This window comes from Myripristis murdjan, chromosome 14 (genome assembly GCF_902150065.1).
Source record: "Myripristis murdjan chromosome 14, fMyrMur1.1, whole genome shotgun sequence".
Lineage (NCBI taxonomy): Eukaryota > Metazoa > Chordata > Actinopteri > Holocentriformes > Holocentridae > Myripristis > Myripristis murdjan.
The window spans coordinates 26513867-26541641 of record NC_043993.1 but is presented as its reverse complement, the minus strand read 5'-3'; the positions used below and the strand labels follow the sequence as shown (position 1 = coordinate 26541641).

General features: G+C 42.0%; 1 protein-coding gene across 3 annotated transcripts in view; it reads right to left on the bottom strand.

The window, feature by feature from the left end:
• LOC115371828 (neuronal migration protein doublecortin) overlaps positions 1–27083 on the bottom strand; it is a 33513-nt gene extending 6430 nt beyond the window's left edge. For 2 of the 3 annotated variants that reach the window (XM_030069383.1, XM_030069385.1), the window contains exons 1-5: positions 26949–27083; positions 21554–21983; positions 17633–17973; positions 6191–6293; positions 2009–2098 (exon numbers count right to left, since the gene is read on the bottom strand). In XM_030069383.1, coding sequence (XP_029925243.1) covers positions 2009–2098; positions 6191–6293; positions 17633–17973; positions 21554–21917 — 898 coding nt within the window. In that variant the 5' untranslated portion in view covers positions 21918–21983; positions 26949–27083. Of the gene's footprint in view, positions 1–31; positions 2099–6190; positions 6294–17632; positions 17974–21553; positions 21984–26948 lie in introns of all 3 variants that reach the window. The other variant, XR_003929396.1, reaches the window with a different exon arrangement.
• Positions 27084–27775: the final 692 nt, after the last annotated feature.

The window sequence follows — 27775 nt, the reverse complement described above, 5'->3', positions numbered from 1 at the left end:
CTGCATCTACAGTTTTGTAACCTTTCCCCACCTGAATCTACAGTTTTGTTGACTACATCTACTGTATGACTGTAGCCTCTTCCGGAAGTAGTTTTATTCACTTCTGGTAAAAGAAAACTCTGGTTCATAGACATGAATTAAATTTGTGACCATATACCACCAAGACAAATTCGTGTTCATTGACATGACTTTAATTCGTATCCATATACATGAAAAAAATGGATAATTCATGTCCATGGACACAAATCTATACATTTAATTTTGTGACTATCACACTCCTGTGAGACAGAGTCACTACACTTGCAGGGTATAAATCAGACCTGCCCCTGTGGCAGTCTGACCACTGAATCATCCATTTCCTACAAAACCTTTCTCAAGTTATTTCCTGAAAACTGACGCACCGTACCTTCAACAATGATAATAGCATACCATTCTGAGGTATTTCATTTCCCAGTATTCATAGTTCATGGAAGTGCTGTTCAAGGAGAAGATGTGTAATAGTATGAACATCCAATCAAAGTTGAGTACAGGTGCAGGACACAACCACAAATTACTGAAAGGAAAACAATGTCCGCATACTTCATATCAGCTCCTGCAGTATTTACTCTGCAGCATATAGAACAGGAAGGTCTTAATCAGGCAAACTGCCATGTGATAATTAGATTTGTTATATATATAGCCAAGATATGACCACACTTAATATTAAATGGCCACATGATATTTAAAATGCCTGTAAAAATGAGTTAAAATCCCCCCAAAACACAAATTAATGTCCCAAAAAAATCTTAAAGTTTCAGTTAAAGGAACCAGATGCATGCCAGGTTTTATGGTGCATGTCAAGCTTGTATTGCTGTCTTTTTTTATGTGTCGGAGGTCACAGCACAGCACAGCTGTCAGAGCTTGTGGCCTCAGCTCCTCAGCCAAAGATGGAAGGCAACCGGTGGCACCGTCACATAAACTATGAATACTGAAGAATTAAATAAGTAAGATGTGTGGCATTGTTTTCCAGTGGTATGTACATCTAATAGTAACATAAGAGGGGTCAAAAAAGTGTGTCCCTTCTATTATGTTCCATTATATTTGGAATTTTAAAAATTTTATTTAACATTTCCTTTTAATATCTAGACAAAAAGCTGAGCTGTTTACAACCATCCACCACCTTTGTTTACTTTTCTTATTTTTTCAGTGATAAATGAAAGCATCTGCACTAGTATCATTCTAAAATTCTTAATCTCATCAGATTATCAAACAAAGGCTGGATTTTCACTGTCCCCATTCTGGTGTATTAGTGGGGGTTTTTTATGAGGTGTTGTGCTGAGATTAAGGAGCTGCTGTCCTCTGGACCCCAGTAAACAGTCTGACTCCAGCTCTGTGGGCCCAGACGACAACAAAGAGAACAGCCAGCTTTTACCTCCCACCCCTGCCCTCAGTCAAATTCCAGACAGTGAATTGAGGATTACAGAAAACAAAATGAGAAAAACAAAAAGAAAAAAAAAGAACAAAAAAACACACATCATGCTAGTATATGAAACAATGCCCACATACCCATAATATAGTTAAATAAATTCTGCTTGGAGGGGAGATTATGGCAGCCAGTGCAATGCTAGGAATTTAACTAAGTCATTTGCATAATAAAACATGACCACTTCCTGATGGAGTTGTGCAAAATGCAAAGTGTGTGTATGTTACTGACCTCAGAGGGACAAATTTGCTTGCCCTGATCCGGAGAAAGGTAAGAAGGGCCTTGAATACAGGCCTTCTAACCAAAAGACAGATTCTTTAAATCACTACACTATCCTTCCCTTATTTTCCATCCCTTATTGTCAATTTAATTTATCTATATGTATTTACACAATATAAAGGGTTCACTGACATTCCTAGTATTACACTGGCCCAGTTTTACTTCCCCACCACCTTTTTTTTGGATGTATGGAGCTAGCTGAAGCCCGTTTCTGCTGCAGTTCAAACAGGCAGAGCTACAGAGCGGGTCAGATAATAATGGGCTCACTCGATTCAGCAGGAGACTTGCTGCGCCTGATCGGACCGGGACTCTTGGCCGAGCCCCGCTGAGCCTTGGGTCCCTTCATCACCCTGCATTCTGTGGAGAGAAACACGCAGAGAGTTAGAAATCTTTGTTTTTTTTTTCTCCCTCATCACAAATCCAGAGGGAGTGCATGTGTGTGTGCATGTGTAGTTGGAGATGCCAGCTCAAATATGAGCTTTTAGAGTTCATCAAAAGGTTTGAAATGAATGACAACTATACATAGGAGAACTACTGTCTCAAAACACTATCTAGGTGATGCTTGTTTTATGTTGGTAATGACAAAAATAAACTGAACGAAGAGAGTCGATGGATGAACTTTTTGTTTGCTTATGTATATGAAAACCATGATTTTTATTTTTTATTTCGAGACACTATGATAATGAATTCTGGATGGTTGGGATGCATTAATAATGTGAGTTAAATCCCTTTTTTTCCAATGATAATTAACTGTTTATTATTTGCCACATTGTCTGAATGGCTGTTTTCTGACTGGTTGATTAACTGAAGAAAATTAATGCACAGATTAGCACATTAGGACATTGTGAAGGAACATTTTGGGCCGTGTTGTTTTGATGCGCATGTTGGCACAAACTTAAACGTCCATCAGCATGAACCCATTCGGCACAACACACACTGTACATACCCAAAGACGTGGGCACATTCATGCATGCAAATACACACACACACACACACACACACACACACAGATATGTGCACACACTCTCTCACAGCACGAGCGAGAAGACAAAGAGAGGAGAGGCAGCATTTCCAGGAAAAACCATGAAAGACAACATGGATGGAGTTAAAGAGACTTTTCTGCAAAGCCAGGCTCTTCCTCCCAAAAGACACTGACAGCAGCCTCCAAGAGAGAGCAGTGACTCAATAACACCAAATCATCACCACATTGTGCACAGATGTATCAACAACAGTGCATTTCATTGCGGCTCTATTATTTTCTGCACGGGTCACTGTGTTAAGCATACCGGTGCAGCACAATTAGCAGCTATATTAAAGCACATAAGCTTTAGACCGATGTTAACGGTGCGGCTATTGTTGTGCACTGTTTGATACCATTGTTTGATGCTATTTTTTTTTTTCATTCCTGGGTTTACTAGCTGCTGTTGGGGAGCTGTCTCTGAATTTCATGTAAATGTGCAGTGGGGAACGTTCGTGTATGGCATATAGATACGTATGCTGCTGTGCAATATATTCTGGGTCATTGTATTAATCAGGGTAGACAGACTCCAGACATTTCCACTCCCCCCTCCCCATCTTTTCCTCCGCTTGTACCATCAGCGTCTCTCTTCCCCTCTGTCTTCCTCTCTCTCCCTCTGTCTTTCTTTCTCCTTCTCTCTCTCTCTCTCTGGAGCCGCTTCCTCCTCCTTCCTCCTCTCTTCCACTATTGATGCTAATTATACAATCTGTCCTCCGTCTGTCTCCTGGGATTCTACTGTGTCTCTCTTCTCTCTCTTAACCTTCACACACTAGTGGATACAGACAGACACACACTCATGCGCTGTTGTTTGCGAGGCAGGCATCCCAGCATGCTTTCTAGTGCACTTCAGACTGACAGCTTGTCTAGTCTTCCTCAGTAGCCTCAAAATAGCCTCAAGTCCATCTGCACGGATTCCTGCTCCACTGTAAGCATTGTTACTTTAGAAACAGAGCTGCGAGATATTGTATTACTAGATACACGCACATTCCTCTTTTGTCTGCATGTCCACCCACACTGTCTTGTGTTTATCATACAGAGAGAATGAAAAAAAAAACAATCATCATAGTAGACAGAGATCAAAATCTGTTTGAGCCATTCTGCCTTATAAAGCTAAAAAGCAGTAACTGTGTTGGTGGAGAAACTGGAAAAATAATAGCTTCTAAGTTTATCTCCGGCCCTGACGGAAGTGTAGCCGGTACAGAGGTGGGCAGTACATCATTTATAGCACGCATGGTGACATTTTGGTGAATTCTAAACCCTAGGAAGTACCGTGATGAGAGGCACCTCCTGTTGGCGTTTGCCAGCAGGTGCACATAGTTTTAATTGGTTACCGTTTCTTCAAAGGAGCTGTCTACCTGTTAATACTGGCCTAAGGAAGATCGCTGTGATTAAAATATTGCCTACACAAGGTTATTAAAGAATACTTGCTTAATTGGGGGCAGTATAAAGTGTGCAGACTCTATTTGTCCTTTTCTTTGACCTTTGGAACACATCAAATATGGCTACTAGAAGAATTTTTAGACCATGCATACCCCACATCACATAGACACATAGAGGCTCTCCCCCTCTCCAGTCTACCTAGACCATCTCAATGTGATTCTGTATGGCTTTGCCCCACTAACCTACGTCATTATCGGCTCCATGAAACAATTTAGGTTTGGTTCCTTCAGGGTAGCAAGCAAAAGAAAAGGACCCAGATCATTATAAATACCCTTGCATCTCCATTTTACCAAGATCCACTTAGGAACTGAGGGGAAGAGAAGGGATGAGGGGATAAATACAGGCATTGGATATGACAAATCAGCCCTTTATTAGGGCTATATAGGGATTAGGAGGCGTTTGTATTCCTAAGACATTGAATGTAGGAGGTATATGTTGGAGGTGTGTGTTGTGGGAGCACTGAGCGAAAGAAAGCTCAGTGGATAGTGGTGTTAAAAATAGGTTTTTCAGGTCTGTAGAAAGCAGAGAGGAGTGGTTTTACATTTCCTCCCCTCGACATGCTCAACAGTATCAGCACCGCCACATCAACTGGCCTAAACCTATCACCACCTAGATTAATGGCTCTTCCTCTACCTAGTCTTATCCCTGCTGCTGACTGCAGATAACACCCCCCACCCACCCATCGCGCCCTATCCCACCTCAAAGACATATTTGCTCCTCAATGTAAGCACAGCATACAGCTTAGTATGTTAACATCTGTTCCAGAGTCCTGCAGACAAATCCATTATGAAACATCAAAAGGGCCACTAATGGGAAGCTGTTATAGTAAATGACACCCTGGGAACTACTTATCACTCAGTCTGCAGTATGTGGACATATCCAGTTTATATAAACACGATCTAAATTTGGTGCCCAAGTGCAATCGAAGCTTCTGACTCCACAGAGTGACTCCACAAAATTGAGAAAACTAGCCTCCTTGAGTCTGAGGTCACTTGATATCTCAAGCCACATTTCACCACAACATCATGGCAATATATACGAATTTCACCGATTGCAGAGTTTGCGCTTACTGTAAGTCACTCAGGATAAGAGCATGAGCTGAAAAATGGGAAATGTTGTAACATACAGTCCACTGAATGCCCTCCATTTACAAAATAGTCTTGAAAGCCAACAATGTCGACAAAAAGCTGCAATTCACTGTGAACATCCACACATGGGCAGGTTGATTATGGTCCAAAAAAATGATGCTCTACTGACTTATGTATTTCTCAACATTCAATTTCAGAGACATCTTAGAATTGGAGTATAAATGTTGGAGCAGTGTGTTAATGCATGTGAGAGAATTTCCAGCGCAGGCTAGTATTACAGTGTTTTCTGTGGTTTTCTGTGGCTTTCACAATAGCTCATACTTCACTTGCGAATACTGTTCCAGTGGTGTGACCTGAAGCTTTGCACATTGAGCAATAGTGTTGTAAAAGCCTCATGACTCTAATGAACCAGTGCATGGGTTAATTAGCATATAATTAACATATACTACATAAACCAAGAGAGTTGGTTTATGTAGTATATGTGGGTTAATTAACATATAATTAACATATACTACATATACTACATAAACCAAGAGATTACCATATAAATACAGTTTATTTATGTGGTAGTAAACAGGAATCAATTCTCATTTCAGTAAATTGTAGTATTTTGTGAGCTATGGTAGACTCACACAAATGGAGCCCAAGCAAGAAAAATGTTTTCAATCATCGTTTCAAGGCAACATATTACTGTTTGCAGCCCAATACTGCTGCTCAACATTGATTATGATAAAGAACATATGTACAGTATTTACTGCGGTTTACAAAAAAAATGCAGCACAGTGCTCATTTACTGCTCGCCATCAGGACTTCATAAAAGTATTTTCTTTCTACGTGTACAATTACTAGCCTATACTTGGTGTAGAGTGATGCAAAAGGGTAAACTGAAGTGCTTGGGCTCACCGTTCTCATCCAGAGAGAAGTCGTCCTGGGCATAGCGGAATTTCTCTGGTCCACATGCGATGAAGACGTCGTCATCGCCAAAAAAATCCTGAAGGCAGGTCACCTGAGGAGTCCAAACACACATTTCATGAGATTTCTGGTAGCCTGGCATCAGTGGGCGCTAATGTTAAGTTATTATGAATGATAATCATGTGGAGTCAACCAACCACTGTGGCTGGCAGAAAAAAAAGTGAGTTTGCTGCTCTGCTTTATTAATTTAAGTTAATGACAAATTTAATTTGCACAAACATAAGTCATACAATAGAGAAAATAACTAGACACAGCGTAAGAGAATTACAGAAACCAAGACCTTGCAATCACCAAGAGGACATTATCTGCTACTTAATTATTATACATTATTAAATGAAGTACATTTCAAATGCCAGTTCAGGACTAATTACAATAAGATATTACCCATAAATTCCAATGTGGTGAAGTGTTACTAATCTTTGTGTATGGTATGAGGTTATGCCAAGGTTAGAGTTCACAGAGTCAATGAAAGAAATGAAAACATCTTTCGTTAATTACCAATTACACCTGATTAAAAAAATATTAAAAGTAGCAGCACTGCAACATTCTGTGAGGCCAAATTAAAGAGATGGATAGCCAACCTGAGACAGGGCTATATCACATAAATTAAATCCTGCACAGGCTACGAGGATATTGGATGTACAAAACCCAGGTAAACACAGACGGTTCTCCTTGTCTGCCGACAAAAGGTTGTGTTAAGCAACAAGAAGTAGGTCAGTTTTGTGCTTTACTTGGCAGGTCAATATGCCTTTTAGCTATAGCAGCATTTTTAACTGCACACACACACACACACACACACACACACACACACACACACACACACACAAACAGTATAATGTTACACCTTTCCTGTAATGTGTAAGTGATTCAACTTAGTCCAGACCCGCGTCTCCAATGTCTTTTCCCTCTACAGCAGCTGTTGGCACAATATGGCCTACTTAAGTGGACAGATGTCTCTAGCCACACCTTCTCCACAGCTCCCCAAAATATAAGCCCTGTTAGCCGCTAAGGACACGCCTATTGTAGCCTTTTAAACAAACAGCTTTGTTTTGGTGGGGGTGCGATGTGCTACCCAGGACTTCAGTCCCATTTCCAGCAGTTCATTGTGTCTAGTACCTGTTGTCGTTTGTTGTTTCTCAAATTCGTGCATCATGACATATGAAGTGAGCAAACTGCCGCTGGCTTGAATCTGTTTGGCTCTTTTTCTTGCCTTTGCAGGTTTTCTAGCAACAGCAGGGCATCAGTGTCAAATAAACACTGAGCCAGACTCTCTGGGTCTCTCCGAGAGGTGCGTGCCCCTGATGAATATATTGTGTTGGGACGCTCGCCAGGATAGTCACGATGCATCATGGCCCCCTTTTGTGATACACATCCAAACTATGAGCTGCAGATAATTTGGGAGCACCCCACCCCAGCAGCTGCCATGTTGGTTTTCTGTACTGCTAGACAAGCTAAATGTGTGTGGTGGTGACTCGCTGGCCTGGCATCCAACAGCTGTACTGTCTCCTCTGTGTCTGACAAGATTCCCTCTATACCAGCTTGGAAGAAGAGCCATAACACAGGGAAGTACTGGAACAGTGGTTCAGTAATCAAAATGTAATGCATAATCTTGTTTTTTTTTTTTTGTTTGTTTTTTTCGCTGTTGCTGTTATCAGAGACATTAGACTCAAGTTACATTCATTAGCTAAATCGCTGTGTGGCATTTAATGGTGATGAAAAAGAGGAAGTTCTACTGTCACCAAGCCTAACCCCATGCAGTTGGGGAGGGAGGGTGGGGGATGGTCCCTAATCCCTTATCCACTGCACGAACTGTCCCCAGTACACAGGAACTCTTAAGGAACCAGGAACCCTGTTTACCCTGCTGGTTGAGTTCCTGTGCCCTAAAAAACAATCCCTGCAACAAGGTCATGCTCTCTTGGGAACATTAGGTTTGCTCTTCTTGAGTGTGGTGGACATGAAAACACACAAGAGCTTTGGGTTCCCGCTTTGACTCTGGAAACCCTCTTCCAAGAGCAAGACCCAGGAACTTTGGCCCCACAACGTTTTGGCGAAAAAGGAGCAAGTGATTACCAGGCTATGAGGCCTGAGGGGAGCTCATTAGAGTGATAAATATCCATTCAACATGCAGTTGCTACCTGGATAAATCAATCCAAAAGATTACGCAATTATACTTCCCCAAACAACCACAATTTCCCTACAGGGATTGATAAAGCATGAACTTCTCTGCATAGTAGCATTATGACCCTCTGTCCTCTTTGCATTAAATTCAAATATGTACCAAAATAGCTGCAAAAATCCCAACCATTACCTGGACATGGGCTGCAGATTCACAACACTTTGGCATTTTGGCTGTGAATCAAACAACGTGCTAAGTAAATGGTGGTCAGTGTTTTTTTTTTCCTCATTCGGGGTTCATATTATGTGGTGATGGTTACTGCAACCCTGAGTGAATTGGGGCCTGACATCTGTCTACAGTTAACAAAGATGTTATGGAAAACAGATCTGGTCTGTGTGCATTCAGATCAAATGCGTGGTAAGAAAAGGGCAGGCCAGCTTTGAGAAGATTTGCATTTAGGAGGAGCCATCATCTCCCGATTTGAAAAGGTCAGTCCATTGTGTCAAGTGGACCCACCTGGCAACAGTATCTAAGAGAGGGACAATATAAGATAACATGGTGCCATTCATGTTTAAGATGGGCCGAGTCTCACAAATCAGTCTTTTAGCTCTGAACTTATATACATATTGCACATGCAGTGCCTAAATCTGCATGTCCCCTTCCCTCCTTCTGTGTGTGTGTGTGTGTGTGTGTGTGTGTGTGTGTTGGGGGAAGGGAGGTGGGGTTTATTGAGAGACTGGCTCCTCCCAGACTCCAGGTGCCCACCACCCTCTGTCCCACCAAGCCCGGCCTTAATCTCTGCCTCACCAGCTGTCAGGACCACATGACCCCCAAAAAACCACCAGCAGCACCAGCAGCCATGCAGGCACCCAACAACCACAGCAACTGAATTATTCACGGTTCCTGTTCCCCAGTTCTAATTGATGGTCCACAGCCCCACAAGTTTCATCAGATAATGGTAATTGATTGGAGAATGCAGAAGTCCGGTGGTCAGTCATTCTGCACTTCCACTGAGTCAAGCAGAAAAAGGAGCAGCGCTTAACTTGGTGAAATGTCTAAAATCTCTCTCTGCAATATTAAAAAAATCTGTTTAAAGAAGCGAGGAATATGAGGGAATTACCTCAGATGTGAGATCAAGTCACTTTTTGTGATATTCATTCCTCAGAACAAACGGCCTGAGGCAGAGGTGAAATAACAATGACACCTCCATGAAAGGACCCAAATTTGGAAGATACAACAACACAGTTTGGAAAATAAATCCCGGTCTCTGTAAATTCTACTAACCTGTACCAACCGGCTAAAAGATTTTTGTCTTTACATTACAAATGTGACCCGCCATTTCCAGTGTAAGTCCAATAACATATGTTCTAGGAGGAACAATTACAGTATGTATGGTATTAGCAGTATTTTGCCATGATTGTTGCCATTTAGCATATTATTGGAATGACCAGCATGTAATACTTTAGCCCAGATGTTTTTTTGTTTTTTTTTCCAGTGTATTGCAAATGATATGATATAAGTTTGATATGACTTGTGTTTATTATGTATGACTACTGCTTTTACTTGATTGCTTTAAATGTGAATGATTTTTTATGTGTGCCCTTTAATAGTGTCACTGAAGAAAATTCCAATCAACTGTGTTGAAATGGCAAATAAAGTATTTGGCTGGTGGTAGTCGACTAGCGCCGACTCAGTCTTGTGGTCTGAGGTATAAAGGCTGTCATTTTGGATTTCAGGTCAGATAATAGCCCAACACCAGCTGCTGCAGCCCTTTATTTTTGGGATCAAATTTGACAAGCAGCAGGAGCCATCTCCTCTGACAGCCTTTATGAATTGTTGTCTTCTACAGGGCTGCCCTCATTTCAGTCCACCATTTACAGCAGCATATCAGTGCGAGCAGAAATCAATGAATGACTGATGATTCTTCAAGGTATGTGTCCGTCTCTGTGCACAAGTAAGGCTTGTTAATGTTGCTTGACAGTGTTTTGACGCTGTTGTGATCCAGATGGCTCATCTAGTCAGCACCTGTCTGTTGAAAGGCTAAAGGCTTAAGGCAGTGTTAACGAGTAAGCAAAAGGCCAATCAGTGCAAGCAGATATTATTGATTACACTAATGAGTGATCTGCCTTTAAACACACCGTGAAAGAGTCATCTGAGATCAGTTCAGGCCGATCTCCTTCTGCCTCCATATGCACCAAGTGCGCTACTCTGATACTGTAAAACATAACTGCCGTGTAAAATATTTAAGCCCCTGAAAGTGAGATAGGGGCGGTAAAAGAGTGCACGCAGCAGCTTTTTCCCCCTCGCCGTGCTGTCACTATGTTAACAGAGAATATGACTCCAGGGAAAGTCTAGAGTCGAGCGCAATACATGTAAAAAAATCTTGAGGGAAGGCAGATGGGTAAAAAGTGGTGCAATCCTAAACATATCCCACTATGAAAAAAACATTTTAGTTTCGATTGGATGTTATATAGTCGCAACATTGCTGAACTATGCGAGAGGAATTGGTAGGATTTATAAAAAAAAAAAAAAAAAAAAAGATGTAGGCTGAAAAGTAGCCAATACCTCATGCTTTGATGCCCTTGGGGAAACTCCCACTCCATTTCCTTCACTGTAGACACACACACACACACCTAATCAATATTATGGCCTCCGCACAAAACACAGTTGGATTATCTCTCCAAAATACACACCATTTCTCCATTTTGTTTCAGTGCCTCACAGACTATACAAATGGTATTATAAACAAGCAGCTTTAACATTAAACCTTCCTGTCAGATAGTGCCATCCCTTAAATCAGTGGATGAAAATAAGTGGGATTAAAAACAGGTCTTCAATCCAATAAATCACAAGAATACAAAGCTGTGTTTACATGAACAATAATATTCTATTTAGAGTTGAGATCAGATCTGCTCATGATCTGGTGCAAGTAAATGTAATGCAAAAATAAAGAAAAAGAAAAAGAAAAACCTGAATATGCAATAGTAGATGAGATGTGCTGAAATTAACCAGCATTCTTTCATGTTGGCATAAACATCACAAGCTACAAGTGAATACAGAGGGAAATCGGGATATTGATAATATATTGATATTATGATTTGACATTAGAGAGTGTCTGAGGTTTTGGATATTGAAAAATAGCACAAGTGTTGTCTGTTCCTGGTTTTAAAGTGTACATTAGTGTAAAGAAAAGCAATTTTCTGAGCTTGTCATCTTGTCTTTATCTGACTGTGTTCATGCTTCAGCAGCCCAGTGTTGGGGTGAGGTGCACCGGATGCAGTTGGTCCGCAGATGAGCCAGTCAGGCAGCAAAATCTGCACCGTCATGGGGACCAGCTGGTGCCTGATGTTACACCCCACCCCCGGCACTCCCCCAACCCCAAGGAAGTAGGCTTGCCATTTGGCTGACTGATGTGGCCGTAGCATTATTAGATTCTGTTTCCTATTCGTCCCTCAGGTTGGGCTCACTTGTTGATGTGGTATACATGCAGAACAGAGGGGAATGTGTGTGTGTGGGGGAGCAGATGCAGCGGATGCATGGCGGCTGACATGCCTGCTTCAGATGCTTCATCATGTGAACCACGCCCCTCTGTCAGCCTGTCTGCCTCTCTGTCACACTGCATGTGTGTGTGTGTGTGTGTGTGAGAGAGAGAGAGAGAGAGAGAGAGGGGGAGATAGGGAAGCGTGTCTGCAGTGAACTGTGTTGATGGGTGAGGAGCAGAGCAGGCAGGTAGGGACCAAAATGTAAAGAGCACACTCAGCGTATTACAGCCATTGTCACAAACTGAATCCATCACGGCGGAGCTTATTGCCATGACAACAGCTTCTGCAGCATGGCAAAGAGCAGGCAGACTGCGAGAGCACTGATAAACCCAAGGAAAAGACCAGCTTTTTCCTCCCCATAACTGGAGTCAATTTATTTGTTACGAAGCCCAAATCGCTCGCCTGCATGATCCATTTCTTATTCAGACTATTTTCTAAGCAAGAGCGACCAACTTTTCAAATGAACCGGGGTCTTTTGTTCTCTGACAATAATGGTGTGACCTTGTGCTTGAGGCGCACTTGGAGAGCCCATTTCTCATCTTTTGTCGCTCTTTATTGACAAATTAGATTTAAAAAGGCAAAGCTCAGGTCTACATCATGTCAGAATAACGAGCACTCAAAGCCACAGCAGGGTGCAGTGGACCCATCAGGATAATTCATGAAGACAAATGGCGCAGCACTACAATATGACTTGACAACATGAGTCACGTACCAAAGTGACATCTGAATTTTTCGTCTATTACCAAAAACCCTCCCAATAAGCAATTTAAATGAGCTAGTTGTGGAGATGTGATGCAAATCAGAGCTATTCTCCTATGTACACTTGTATCAAAAGGAATGAATACAAAATGGCTGCCAGCAATTAAATAAACTCTCCCCAATTTAAGGCACCCTTTAGAGGTGGTGAGGGCAAATCAAGAAATGTACTCATTTTTAGACAAAAGGAATAATTACTCCCCATCAGTGAATATAAAATGATCCTAATTTGCTTTAAAGAATGGAAAATGCCTCCTGAATCCACTGGCCCCACCCTTCTCGATTGAAGTGAAAAGCAGCAGCATTTGAGGGGGAAATGGGAGTGATTTTGCTCACGCTGACAAAGACGGGAGGGTAGGTTGTCTTTCGAGTCTAAAGAGTGGCAAAGCTGGAGATAAAAGGAAGGCAAAAAAATCAGGGATGCAAAGTAGCCATTTATAAACACTATAAATCACCCTCTTAATCACCTTTTACCTCAATCATGATCCTCTGCAAAACTAAACATAAACACACCCTATCGACCGCCACGCCTCCATTTCACAGCCACAAAGACATGCATGTGTGCAGATGCGAGAGATATGACAGGCGATTTTCGATCGAAAGGCGCCACATAGACAGTAAACTCTCACACCCACTACAGGACGTGGTAGCTGACAGACCAGTCCACACCAGCTGGGCTCTCTTTGTGCCTGGGATGTGGTCTCCTAGCAACCAGTCCCAGCAGCTATCGCAATGGAATGGGAAGAGGAGGATCGGTGCAGAGTCAGGGAGGGGTGGGCACTGCATCAATATTGCCTCTACCATATCACCTCCACCACAGTGCAGCTGCAGTCTGCAGCCTTCGCCGCCTCTGCACACAAAGACACCCCGATAATGCACGCGGCATCGCTCGCATTTCTGCGCATTACAATAAAGCTGAGAATCCTTGACACACGTCGGAGACCAGTGGAGGGCAATTACCATAAAGCTAATTTATGCACGGTGATGACATGATCAGAATCAATACACTCAGGTTGGAGTAGTTACTGTAGCATATGGTGGTTATTAAAATCACTTTGCAGAAATGAGTCATCATTAAAAATGTATGGAATTGCAAAAAAAAAGACACACATTTGTGGTGGGGGCGGGGGGTGTGGAATCAAACCTAACCACAATCCAACCGCAGGGATAAATACACAAAAATATAGAATAACAGAGGAAAATATGATGACAGACATACCAATAAATTGAGAGCAGTATCCAAACATTTTAACAAGTGTTTCTGAAGAGAAAACAGTGGAAAACCTAGGGCAGCCAGGCTACACCCCTGGGAGAGGACATTAAAATCAAATTCCCCATTTATCATCAGGGACTGCAGCTCCCCTCCTCCTTCAGACCACGATGCGGGCCTTGTAGGAAGCATATTAATAGGCGAAAAACTGAAGGAGCAGAAACACCTAAAGGAGCTCAATACGACATGGCCCCCAGTCTCTCGATAATGAATAATATAAGAGAGGTCCCCACACGATGATTAGTCCACATTTAACCATATCAAAGAGACTGGACTGAGGAACAGATGTACATGCTCACATGCACACGTTTGCTCCACCACATGCCCACCTCCCTTCATCAAGCACGCTTCACAATAAACTGAACTACTGCCTCACAAGCCCATGCAGCAAATCGCAGGTGTGTTGTTGTGTGTGACTGCATGAATCTGAAATCAAGAAGGTGGGAGCCGCGTGATGCTGGAGAACAACTTTTTTGTTCTCCAGCATTGCACGGATCCCACCTTCTTTATTTCAAGTATTTTCACCACGTGAACTGGATTTTTTTTTTGCCACTGTTTGTCACGTATGAATCTGAAGCAGGGCAAGGCTGGAAAAAAAGCACATTCTTATTGTTGCTTGCCTGAAATGACAGGAAAAAAAAATCTATTTCAGCAACAAGGGTAAAAGACCTTTTGAGAATCTTTGTTGCAGTTATATGTCTAAAGAGGAGAGTCTACTGTGGACAAAGATATTTAAAAGACAAGCTCTATCCATGTCTACCTTAGTTTCTGTTTGTCCACATTCATCACTCACATTTTACATTATATAATATTAAAGGAGTACATACACACACTCACAGTATTAAGGATACCGTACACCAGTCAACCTTCCAGGTGGGTGAGCCCAGTGCTGGTGGTTGTCCCTCAAGACAGCTCCAATAAAGCATGAACATGAATAAAACATGGTGTCCTTTTACCTTAGCCTGTGCGCTGAGAAAACAATAGTGTTTCCCAGGGGTGACTTTTAGTTAAAGTTAAGGCATAGATGTCTGCCTTTTTTCAGATCGTTTAGGTTACCTCGCGTCATTCTTGCCTCAACTGACCGTACATCCACTTCTGTGCGTTTTAGTGATGAAATGATTAGGCGGCCAATCGATTAGTCAGCTGACAGAAAATAATCAGTCGTTTCAGTCAGTTAATTAAGGAGGAATACCACAAACCTGCAGATTACAGCTTCACAAATGCTGAGGTTTACTTGCTTTTCTCTGTTTCATAGTATTGCAAAATGAATACCTTGGGGCTGCTGGTCAATTTGATGATGTCACTTTAAGCTCTGGTAACTTGTCATGGGCTTTTGTCACTATATTTAACATTTGACAGACAAAATGAGTAATCAATAAATCAAAAATTAATGAATGAATTTTAAAAAATAATCAACTGCTTATTCAGCAATGAAAATAATCATTAGCTGCAGCCCTTATGCGTTTGCACAGTCTGGCACTTTAGCCTCCAGAACAACAAAGGCTCTCTCCCAGCCTCCAGTATGCACGCCACTGACAAATAAAAGCAGACATTTAATTAACTGCTTTTCCTTCAAAACCTGATTATTACACAATCATGGCTTTCATTATTGGATGCAGGGGTCATTGTGGCTATAGCCACAATGACTGGCGACTGGCACCTTCTTTAACATTTCTTCTTAAACATTTATGTTCAGTTGTGCTCATTGCTTACTAATAGTGAAATCATTAAAAAAAATGCATTCACTTTGTGCTGAAATTAGGGCTGGGCCATATAGAGTAAATCAAATATCACAATATAGTGGACTCAGTATTACAATACCTGAAATCCCTGACGATATCTAGTCTCATATCACGATACTGATAATATCGATGTATTTTGAGTGTTGATTAAAGAGATACTGTATTATTTTTTTCAAACTCAAGCTCCACAATATATTAATGTGGGCATTATTTCAACACAAGTCTTCACCGCCCACTGCCAGCCTGTGGAAGCACGGAGAGCGCCCGTGTTTGCATCCACGGACTTCTCACCATTTCACTGCAGCGTCTTCTCCCGGGGATTCCTGTGCCCTGAATTCTGTTTGGCTGAAGGGGCCGAAAGCGAGAGAGCACAGGGGAGCAGTCAAGGTTGCTCAGGACGCATCACACTTTTGTGTTGCACCTTCTGCTACATCAAACAAGACATGTCCTATTTTAACACATTAACATGCAGCTTCAACATGGCACGGTCTCACAGCGGGAGCTCATGGTGAAACTCTAGATGTGTCAGTGTCTTTGGCAGATCAATTGACCTTGGGACTGCTTTACGTCTCTGAAGTCAGCCCAGCTTTTGGCTATATTCAGAAAGAAGATGATCCTTTTAATCTGAGTCCTCGACACTATTTCTAAACATTTTCCCCCAAGCGTGAGAGTGGATGCGTCTCAGCAAGCTCAAACTGAAGACATGCTATTCACAACCTCACGGCACTCCAGATGACACCACAAGTCCGACTTAAAACTCTGAATAAATCTGTAAATATGTATGCTCATGTCACACTGACAAAATATTCTTGCACACATGAATAAAACTTGCTTTTCCTGTATTCCCATGGAAACAGATGTTACACAGGTTGCCAAAAACAACAGGAATCAGGGTGGAAGAAGATGTGAATCTCAATGTCCCAGCGAACACTGGTACTGGCGTGTATATCAACACAATCAGGCCCAAATTTGCTAAAACTGGTACTAAAATGTTTTGTTCGAAGTCAGTTTATGGAGTTTTAATAGGTGCAAGACAATCTTATTGATTAAGTTATTGCTTTTTTCACAGGCTAAACATTTTGACACAAATCAAGAGACGTTGTCATCAGTACCAGTTCTTGTAAATAGCAGCTTGCACCATGACAAATGGATTAACAACAGGAAACAAGGCACAAGGATAAAGCACAACAATACAGGGCTTGGCCCCATGTACACTGACTGCACACCACAGTGGCTGGGAGACAGCACTTCCCAAGTTTTTTAAGCTTTTGAAAGGCAGATGGACTCAGGATTATCAGTGGCCTGAAAGGCAGCTCCATGACAAAGGCCAATGGACAGGACAGTAATGACTGGGACAACAAATGTGCTGCGTGAGAAACTGAAACTCAGATTGAACACATGACAATAAAGGTCATTGTGTATAGACAGGTTGAAGTTTTGTTTGTCAGCATTTTGTTCTCCACCCACCACATCCGTTCTGAAAGCTATACCACTGAAGATGTAATCAGTCTTTCTAGTGAGAAATTTACATGATGTGTTATTTCTTTTTTACATATCAAAGAAAGTATTTTTTATCCTACTTCGTTTGATCCTGATGATAGCTGCCTAGATGTGGGTGGATGTATGAATGTGTGATTGTCCTGGAGCCTGACCACAGATTTTACTATTGTGCAGCTTGGCTTGCATATTGCCTTCATTCTGGTTTTCCCTGGAACACAAAGCCCTACCCAGTGCTATGGAAATAAATGTAGCATGATGTGAAAGAGACAAAGGAAGTATCGTGTGAACTACATTTCGAAACTTTGGATTTGCATGTGCCAGTTTGTTTATAGCACACTGAGCTGAAGTTTGCAGCGGTAGGCCTACATGTGATCCTGTCCTGTGACCTCCTGTCCGATCTGAGAACGATCTGATTTGACTGGAGTCGTGCTTCAAACTGAGGCGTACCTGCTTTCCATCCAGTGTGTAGATCCTCTTGACCACTCCGCTTTCAAGTTTGATGGCCTCTGTTATGTCGGTGAGCACCTGCTCAAAGGAGTGTGCGGTCTTCTTATTGAGCAGGACGCGCACAGCCTTGCGTGGCTTCACGCCGCTGCGCATCACCGTCACCAGTTTGGGCCGAACAAAGTCTTTGCTCTCTTTGGCTTCGCCTGCAGCCTTGGCAGCCAGGGACTGCATGTTCTTCTGGCTGGCCGAGGCCTTTACATTCACGGACCAGTTGGGGTTGACGTTCTTCGTGTAGTCCACCTTCTTGTAGTAGTTCTCTGATGCACAGACGTAGCTTTCCCCTGGGACAGCCAAGAGAAATTGGGTTAGTGTGCTGTAATGTGATGAGCTATTCAACTTTGTTTGACACTTGAGAACCCCAGTAGTGTCCAATTCAATGAGGAAACAATTGAACCAACAGAAACTAGAGTTATGAGACCTACAAGGACCAGTGGGAGAGACAATCTCTAGGATTTCACAACCATCTCAAATATCAGATAATGGAAAATGTAATTCTTTACTTCTGAGCAGAAGAATACTGGGTAAACACTAAAGATTCCAACCAGTTTGTAGAGGATGGACACAAATGTTCATGTTGACTGGTTTAGAATATTCTAGGCTATAAAATATGTTTAAATTGAGATTGTTTAATTAATTAAAAGATTATTTGCACAGCGGCAAGCCACTGCAAGTCATTTACTGTGAAAACAACATTTAGACCTCAGTTGGTCTTGGCTCGCAATAAATGTCTTGGAGCTGCATTCTGTTAAATTGTGCCTGCACCAAGGTGCACCTTTCTTTAATAACTGAGACTATTCTTTTAAATGAAACTCTGATGTACAGCTGAAGCGATGGTACAACCACCATTTTCAGTGTGTAATAATCAAATTCTGCTGTAGCTTGCAGCTGTACAGTATGTACATGTCTGGTGTTTCAGGGAACGAGAGGATCTTAATCGTTTGAGGTTTTCCCATGAGAGAACAACGCAGATGAGTCTCACACTACCCTGCTTCCCAGTATAGACTGGGGTGTGTCTTCACACTTGAAATATTGTTTGTTTTTTTACTTGAGAGTAAAGCATATATCCCCAGGCTTGGTCACACTCACACATTAAAAGCCCCTTTTTCTAGGAAAATTGTAGTTTTTTTGTGTAGGAACCATGCCGCCCATCTTACATTTGGACAATAAAGGAGGATTCCTGTCATAAGAAGACATTCAGCTGGTGTGACAACCTGACTGGATTAAAGTCACATCAGTGTGCACTGCTTAAAGGTGTAACTTTTTCCCAAAACACCACAGGGGCATAATTACTGTAAGAAATGTACCAGCCACACCTCAAATTCAGTTTTCTGAAAACCACACATTCTCTTCTAATTTTTTAACCAATCTTTTATCCAGTTCTATCTCCAGTTTTCACCTTCCATCCTCCACTTCAGATTGTGTTGCTTTTGTTCATACAGAGGGGAGCTACAGTGGAGACAAAGAGTAGCAGAGCAGGGGGGAGAGAGACAGTTTGGCAAACGGGGAATCCAGAGGGCATCAATTAGGCCAAATGTGGAAAAATTACGGCACAGACAAAGGCACTAAGAGGGGATAATACAGTGCGGAGGAGATTGAGCAATTAATTATCCCCTACATGAGGAAGTACAATGAGATACACCCCTCAACCCCCCAGCCACACACAAACTATGTACAATTGCAAAGACACACACTCTTCTTGCCAAAACCTCAAACACACAAACTCCTGCCTTGCCTAAGCAGCTAACATGGAGGACCCAATCACTGCGTTTTGCACAATTAAGCTGGGGTTTAACTTTGTGCTTCATTTGAATTAACCAAGCTCACCCTATCCACCTCCTCCCAGTTCCTTGGAGCAATTTTATAAAAGTAATGTTTCTCAGAAGGCAAGTCAGGACCCACAAAGCTGGGTTAAAAACATTAAAATGGGTCCCCACATTACTCTTGAGAAAAGGCTGATGGCTTCTCACCAAAATATAGTAATTTGCCGTCATAATATTCCCAAAAGATGATAGCACCTAGAACAGGGTACATTTTGTTTACAAAATATCCCTCAAATTGGGTTTTGAGAAAAATATTTCTCTGCAATCGATTCGCTATTTTATAGATTTGGAACCACCAGTATCCTCAATGGTCCTACAGCAATTTGAGAAATCATCCCTGCTACAAACTGATGAGGTATTATTTTAAGCACATGGCTGCTGAAACAGTGATAAAGGACATGAAAACAGACCTAAACAGCATCTAAAAACACATTCAGCATCAATATTACAGAGGTGAAAGGTTCAGTTAACCGTGAACATCAACCTACCAAGAACTCGACCTAAAAAAAAAAAAAAAAAAAAGTCACTTCCACGTCCTTTGGCCTTTCTGCCCATCCTCCGAATAAAAGTTATGGTGTAACTTCTTGCAGCATGTTGTGCACTTGGGCAAGGTTTGCTCCAAAAGATCACTTGTGAGCAAAGTTGGCACAGGCCAGCCTTTCATACAGGTGGAGACATCCATGGGTCAACCAGTCAAAAACCACCAAATGATTTCATCAATCTGAAAGACGACTCTAATCAGCTTTGGAGGCAGTGGAAGCATGAATTTGTCCTGAAGGCACTTAGATCACTTCATACTCTGATGCTCAAAGTAAGTACTTTTTATCCGACAAGACACAAATCTGCCCAGCCAAAACACAGCATCAGAGTCGCACACCAACGTGACTACACATCTGCCTACCAGACAGACACACAGCAGATCAGCTTCCCAGGCAGCTTCCATACAAAGTGGCTTGGCATGATGTAAAACGAGCCTAACGGCTGAATTAAATTATCATTATTATTATTATTATCATCTTACCAATCACTCAGTCTGGTGAACCAGGACAAGGCCAGACCCCTGACGTTAGCTACTGCACTTCAGCTGGTGAGCTTTGCCGCCAATCGAAAGACTGCATGCCTCCAAAACATTACAATGGTAACAATGTCCAGGTGGCTAAATTATACTTCATAACCGGGTGTAGTTGAATTAGCAGTTTTTGCACAATACTGCAGATATCCAACAGTCAAGGTATGTCGGCTGCTGCAAGAATGGAATTTAACTGGATATCTATAAAATCACTGCACAGTGCTAATCAAGGAAGCTCTCTGTCTGAAGGGTAACAGTGCTTGTTAATTAATCTTTCAAGTATGAATATGTTGCTCATTGCCATGTTGTTCTTTACCAGCCTTTTTTAACTGATTAAATTAGCTTTAAACTAAGGTTTTTTAGAGGAATATATGTTTATGGATCAAACCAGCAAAAAGGATGACCTAACATTTCATGTATTCAATATTGCTTTTTTGACAATAACACAGAAAATTGCTGTCTCTGTTGCAAACACAAAAAGATAGCCGAATCACAAAGATATTAATTTTGGCGCTAAAACCTTAATTTATCTTTCTGGCCAACTCATCATCATCATTGATCATCAAAATAGCTAATCATTTATTTATCTGCTGTTAAATGAAGGCACAGAAAATCACCACAACTGCATATAATCAAACTATGTTGAACAGCTCCTGCTCAGTAACCATTCAGATTAGGAGATGCTAAATCGTATGGAGATTACAGGACTCCAGACCAAGCAGTGAAGACCCCTAATCTCAGAGTACTGGACATTTTATGGCTTTAAATCTTCTCAGCACCGACACCAACTTAAAATTGCCAATCTTCTTCAATACGGTGAACGTGTATCTCAATTTGATCTCATACATGTGGATCTATTGGAGAACAAAGAAAATGAAAATACCTAATCACATGAATCCTAAAATTGCATAAAACTACAGATGCAGCAACTACTCGCTGCACCTATATAACTACTTTCTCTGATATGCTTACCTTCCTCTAGCTCATCCATGGACGCGATCTTGCGTGAGCCATCAATAGTGAAGATGAAGCGGACACCCTGCGGCAAGTTGATGTGGTCAGACAGCGAGCGTGTGAGGTCAGCCAGGAGAGCATCAAAGGTGCGAAAACGGTCGACAGCCACGGCATACACAATGCCCTTGAAGTAGCGGTCTCCATTGCGGTAGAAGCGCACCTTTTTGGCCTTCTTCTCATTGGTGAGGGCCTGAAGAGTGCGCGTGCGGTAGAAGCTGCAGTGGGCACTGTGGGTGGGGCTGGGAAGTCCGTTCATGCGGCCACCGCGTGGAGTACGGGATGCCTTGTCTCGCTCATCAAAATGTCCAAAGTCTAGCTCCATGACGGCTGACACTTGTGATGGTTTGTGACAGATGTGTGGTGGTGGTGGTGATTAGCCCCGGGGAGTCTAAAACGGAGAAAAAAAAACAACAGAAAGTAAAAATCATGATGTGACATCAAACGTCATCCTCTTATTTGTCTAGCTCAGAGTTTGAGCCATGATATCGGTTGCTATTAATTGATAAAGTAATCTGTGCCTCCTATTGGACCAGTGGGAACTGCACCAACATTGGCTGACGTTGCCTCCACCTACTCAGGTACCACCACTCTCCAGTTACTTTCAGTTTCTGTGGCCAGTAACTGACTCATTTTTGCAACAGAAATTAATTAGCTAGCCAATTAGTGCAGTAAGCCTACAGAAATGCCTAGTGAGGAGGTAATAGTCTCGCCTTTGCTGCTGAGATGCCTTGCAATGTTGGGCAATTTCATTTCAAGGCAGCAGAGGATGCTATGCTTTTGTAATTTAGACATCATGTTAATTCCCTGAGTCTGCCATGAGGATAATGGTTTCATCTGCATACAAGTAGAGAAAGAGAGGATGCACCAATTTATTTTAGTGAGATCAGGTTTTAGATGCACAGGCATGTGGACAAAATGTAGAGGATTAATGGTAAAAGTGGACAGTCTTGTCTGAATCCCAAACACTTCAAAGAACTTTATCCCTGTGCACCCCGCAGTTGATGGATTAGTGTGCAAAACCTGTTCCATCACAAAAAAACAGAACCAGGACAGGTGGGTTTCAGCACTAGAACTTTTGTGCTGAATTACAAAGGTTTTCAGCACTTGCAGTGCATCTATCTCTAATAATTAAAACAGCCTAAACTAAAAATTCACCTCAGCAGCAAAGCCAGAGGCCTCTGCACCTTGGAGACTTCTGTAGACTCAAAGCCTCTGGGCACCAGACGATGGAGACCTTGTCTCTAGGTGCTTTGATGTCCTGATGACAATAATTTATGTCCTCTTACTTCTTAATGTCATATTTAAGTAATCAGAAGGCCAGCATTATGATTCACTTGGGATGTGTAACAGAATTAGGCATGTTAAAAAAAGGATTACACGGCCAGGGAACCAAGGGGGCTGACTGACAGAAACTAGGTTCCCCATTGACCCAGATTTGATTAACACAAGCAGTGTCACACAAAACAAGCATGGCTATTGGAAATAATCTTTTGAACTGATAAAGGACTTGTTAAGGATGGATTCTTCAAATTCATTTCTTTTGCATAAGATGACCTGAGGCAAGCTAGGTCTGGGCTGTTGTGCAGCAAAATAATTAGAAGTTGATTCAGTTCCATCACATAAAGTGACCTGTTGGCTGACCATGAGATGGTAATGCAGTGCATCATCCACTTTGTCTAAACTGTGTGCTAGAGTGTCTCTGACTCATAAATGGCAGCATGAGTGCAGGCCTAAATATACCTGTGAACATTTGTCTCATTTTTTCTATAAAATCAGTAGTTGGCACCTGGCCATCGCCCTTGAGGAAACAATTGTCAAAATCAGTCCTAAAATTATGTGAGGATAAAACACAACTGTTTGATTGTTGGTTTAGACATTTGAAAGCGATTAAGCCCCAAACTCTCCAAAAACCAAATAATGGCCACATGACAAAATTCTCCAGCTGATGCTGTTGCAGTGGGTTGGCACATGATCGGTGAATTCCAGACAACTAACATCGAGATGTGTTTTTAAGAAGTGTGATTCTTGTAGTGATATCCCAGACTGAAGAAACCCAAGTAATAATGCCTTTTTTAATTTGTTCAAATAAGGGGAGGAGTCTGAATAAGCCATCAAGACGTCTCTCCTCTGCTGCAGTGTTAATGTCCTTTTCTTGCTATTGAATGGCCTCGGATATACATTACTGTGCAAATAAAGTAATAATCAAATAAATGTACAGGCTCCAGATTCCACAAAATCATAGATTCCTTATGTCAAAACAGACAGAGACCCCAAAGAACTGTGGTAATTTGACTCACACTGGCTCTTTATTGCAATGTTACTGTCTACATTTTGCCTTTAACAGCAGGGTGACTGTACTGTTGCCTGTTTATTATAGTCTCTCTATAGTTCTCTCTATTATCTCTCTATAGTTCCTTTTCTTGCAAGGTGATTTGCAAGAGAGGTGTTATTCTGCTGCTAAGATGCCTTGTGTAATGAACTTATGACATTTTAGTGTGACATTGGTGGAAAAATGGTAAAAGTGGTCTTTTCGAAAGCCAAAGTACATACATTGGATTAAGACTGCAGAAATGTGATTACTGTTGAAGTGTGTCAATTGCAGCACACTTCATAGCCAATTCACACCACAGCTCACAGCCAATAATATACATAATCACTTGCTGCCAAAGCAGCAATCACAACTTTAGAGCTACGGAGTTACTAAAAGAAAGCTCTCTTGATGATCATCATCTATCAAAATGATGGAGCTGAGGAAAATATGCCATGACAATAAATTTCTAAAGAGCACCAAGCACTACACATTACTGGTCTATGAAACAAGAGTCATTTATTTAAAAAAGAAAGAAAATAAAAACCTTTATATTTTCACAATTCAAGATTTGAAGGTGTTACATGAGCACTTATGGGGTTGAATTTCTCTCTAAGCATGCAACAGTAATCTAAGGCACCACTGGCATATCACTTCACTTTTAAAATTTGTGGGGTGCAATGACATCAGCATCAGTATCAGGCTCTGATCAGTAACTTACATGCACAGACAGAAGTTAGAAATTATTCGTTTTTGGCTCACCAGCTAATTCACTAAATAATGGTCTGCATCTACACCATTTGCAACTGTGAAAATTCTTTCCACAGTTGGAAATGGTTTCAGGAGGGTTAAAGTATTATCAGTGCCCCTCTGCCTGAATTCATGTCCTATTTCAGTGCATTAAGACTGGAATGACATGAATGAGCTTTCATTATGTGGAGGAGCAGCCAGCCCTGACTTTGTTCCCTGCACAGTGGAGATCTGACTTGTAGCTATCAGTTCATCTTGCCTCTTACAAATGGCGTGAAGAGTACTTGCTCAGCCATTTTGTGCTACTACGTATGCCAGGGGGACGCAATGAGTCATTGGAGAGGCCAGGGACTGAGTAGCTCCTCCATTTAAAGCCTGGCCACTTCCTGTTCATCCCCCACCTGGTGGCTGAGACCGCACCTCAGACCTGAATAGCCACAAAAAGTCATTGAACCAAACCTTTTAACCTCAACACTGATACTGAACACACACCCATAAAAACCCACACCCACCCACACATACAAAAGAGAAAATTAGCTGGTCCAGTGACATAATCTCCTCATTCATTTTTTCCCCTTAACTCTAATTATCTCCACAGTTACAACCAAAATGTCAAAATGAAGCTAATAAGTGCAGCAGGAATGCACAGTGATACCTGTCACTTCTACTTTGTCTTATAAACCAATGAGATGCTTGCAAAACTTGGAACGTGTATTCAATGTATTGTTGGTGAGGTCACAGGGTTTGTACACAACTCTGATCTGGGTGGCTTGTACAAAAAACACAGCACCTACATTTCATGGGCGCTACTGTAAATCACTCTCGCCTCGATGGGCTGTAATATCTCACCCCATTGTTTGGCGTCCTCTGTCATTATCAAAGTTTTTTTTAATTATTTTTTTTTTATTTTGCAACACATTTTCAGCTAACGTCTCATCAGTGTGGCGCACTAGGCCTCCAACGTATCTGCAGCATATCCTAGAATTTACAAAAAAAATATCTCCATACAGAAACTCTGGTGCCACCTTTGTTCGGAAAATGTATTTGTTTGAAAATGTGTGCCTATGCATGGAAAGCAATGACTTGCATAACATCTTACAATGCTCAATTGCCCATCTTGAATCCCACATGGCTCAATTCCACAAGTGCAAAATATACACCAGCAAAATGACAAACAGAGGGCATTAAAACCGATAGAAACACACTGTCGCCACCTTTAAATGTGCCCGGGCCTTCCAATCCCCTGCTCACCCCTGGGTTTTATGACAGGCACAGGGAGAGGGGTGGGACTTCTGTGCTTTGGGTGCTCCTCGGCTGACAAAGGCCAGGTTTTAAGCCCATCTGCTGCACTAATGGGCAAAGCAAACGGTGACCCTTCCCCACTGGAGCATCAACTAGGACAGTCCATTGTCTCCAACAGGGTGCCTTCAGTGTGACATCACCGTCACTGCTGCTGCTGCTGCTGCTGCTGCTGGAGCCTGCTCAATTCTCCAGCACTGACCGCATAAGTCAAGAAAGTACACCTCAAAAGGAAGTAATGCAACTGCCTTGCTTTCTTTATGGACAGAACACTGCAGTCAAAGCTTTTCGGTGTTAAACTGTATGAATTATGAGCTGATACTTTTGCAGTATGATTGTACAGACTTCTATCAATAGACGGAGGGGGAAAAAATCAAAACCACAGTAACTGCACAGAGCATGCTTCCAAATGAAATTCTGTGATGAGCATCAAGCAGCAATGCAGTTTCATTATGTGATACTGAGACATTTTTTTTTTTTTTTTTGCTGCTTCTGTATTCCTGACAGAGCCACCCACACAAAACGCCTATCCAGCTACACACCCCCACAAGACCAGCATCAAATTAATGTCTGTCCAGTCATCTTCATTAAAGCTGATGTCATACGTAGAAACACTGAGCCACCCTGATGCAGCTTAAAGCCATATTCAAAAAAGGGGGGAGAAAGTTTCTTGGTACTTCACTTGTCATTTTCAAATGATGAGGATGTATCAGCGTGGCCACACGGCACAGGGCAGCGAGTTTAATTAATGCAAGTTTTTTTTTTTTTTTTTTTTCCCTCACAAATAACGCTGAGGGTGCGCACACCTACCTACAAACCACCTGCTCAATGGCCACACATCACAAACCCAGTGCAAGAAATCCTAAAACAATGTGCGATTCTCAGGTAACTGCAATGACATCTCAGCTGGTCCGCTCCCAGCTGAAAAAGCTTTAATTTTCCATTTCCTTTCAATCGATAAAGTAGGTGAACGATCCCACCCAGTAGGAGACTCACCTGCGTCGCTGCTTGCGGAGTGAAGGGAGTGGGTGTCGATGCTGCAGGATAGCGGCACGCCGTCTCTCCCCTTGCCTTTGTCTGCCTCAGTCTGAGAGCCGAGCCGCTGCCTGCCTCACTGGAGGAGCCACTGGGTCCTAACGCCAACGAGCACTGAACCCGCCCATCATGGAAATACTGGAGCCCAGTATGGGCTGGGGTGGAGCTGACATCATCCACTCCAAAGGTAAACGGGCAGTAGAGCCTCCTTTAAAAGCGACCATTATGTTAATGCATCAAAGATATAAGAAAGCTCTAAAACATTATGGGCTGTGAGGCAATAGTGAACCCCATCCACAGCAGCACCATGGACTGTGGTGGGACTGGTTTTACTTTCCCACAACAGCTGAATGTGAAACCCCCTTAAAGTCCTATAAGAATGACAAAACAATGTTTGTTTGTGTGTGTGTGTGTGTGTGTGTGTGTGTGTGTGTGTGTGTGTGTGCAAATGCTATATAGTCAGGAGGACCTGCATGCATTTTTTTTACCAACAGAGTGGGGACATTTTGGGGAAGTGTGTCAGTCCTCACTACCACAGAGGAAAATTTTTGGTTTATTGGTTAAGGTTATGGTTAGAATTAGGTTATGGTTAAGGATAGGGTCAGGGTTTGGGTTAGACATACGCTGGCTATGGCTAAGACTAGGGAGAGGCTGTAGAGGGCTTTTAAAACATGAATGGAGGTCAATATAATGACTTCAAAAAGATAGAGGGGCAACATTGTGTGTGTGGGAGGGAACAAAAAGCCCCAAAATAATCAAAATATTCAAATCTTAAAGACTTAGTTTTA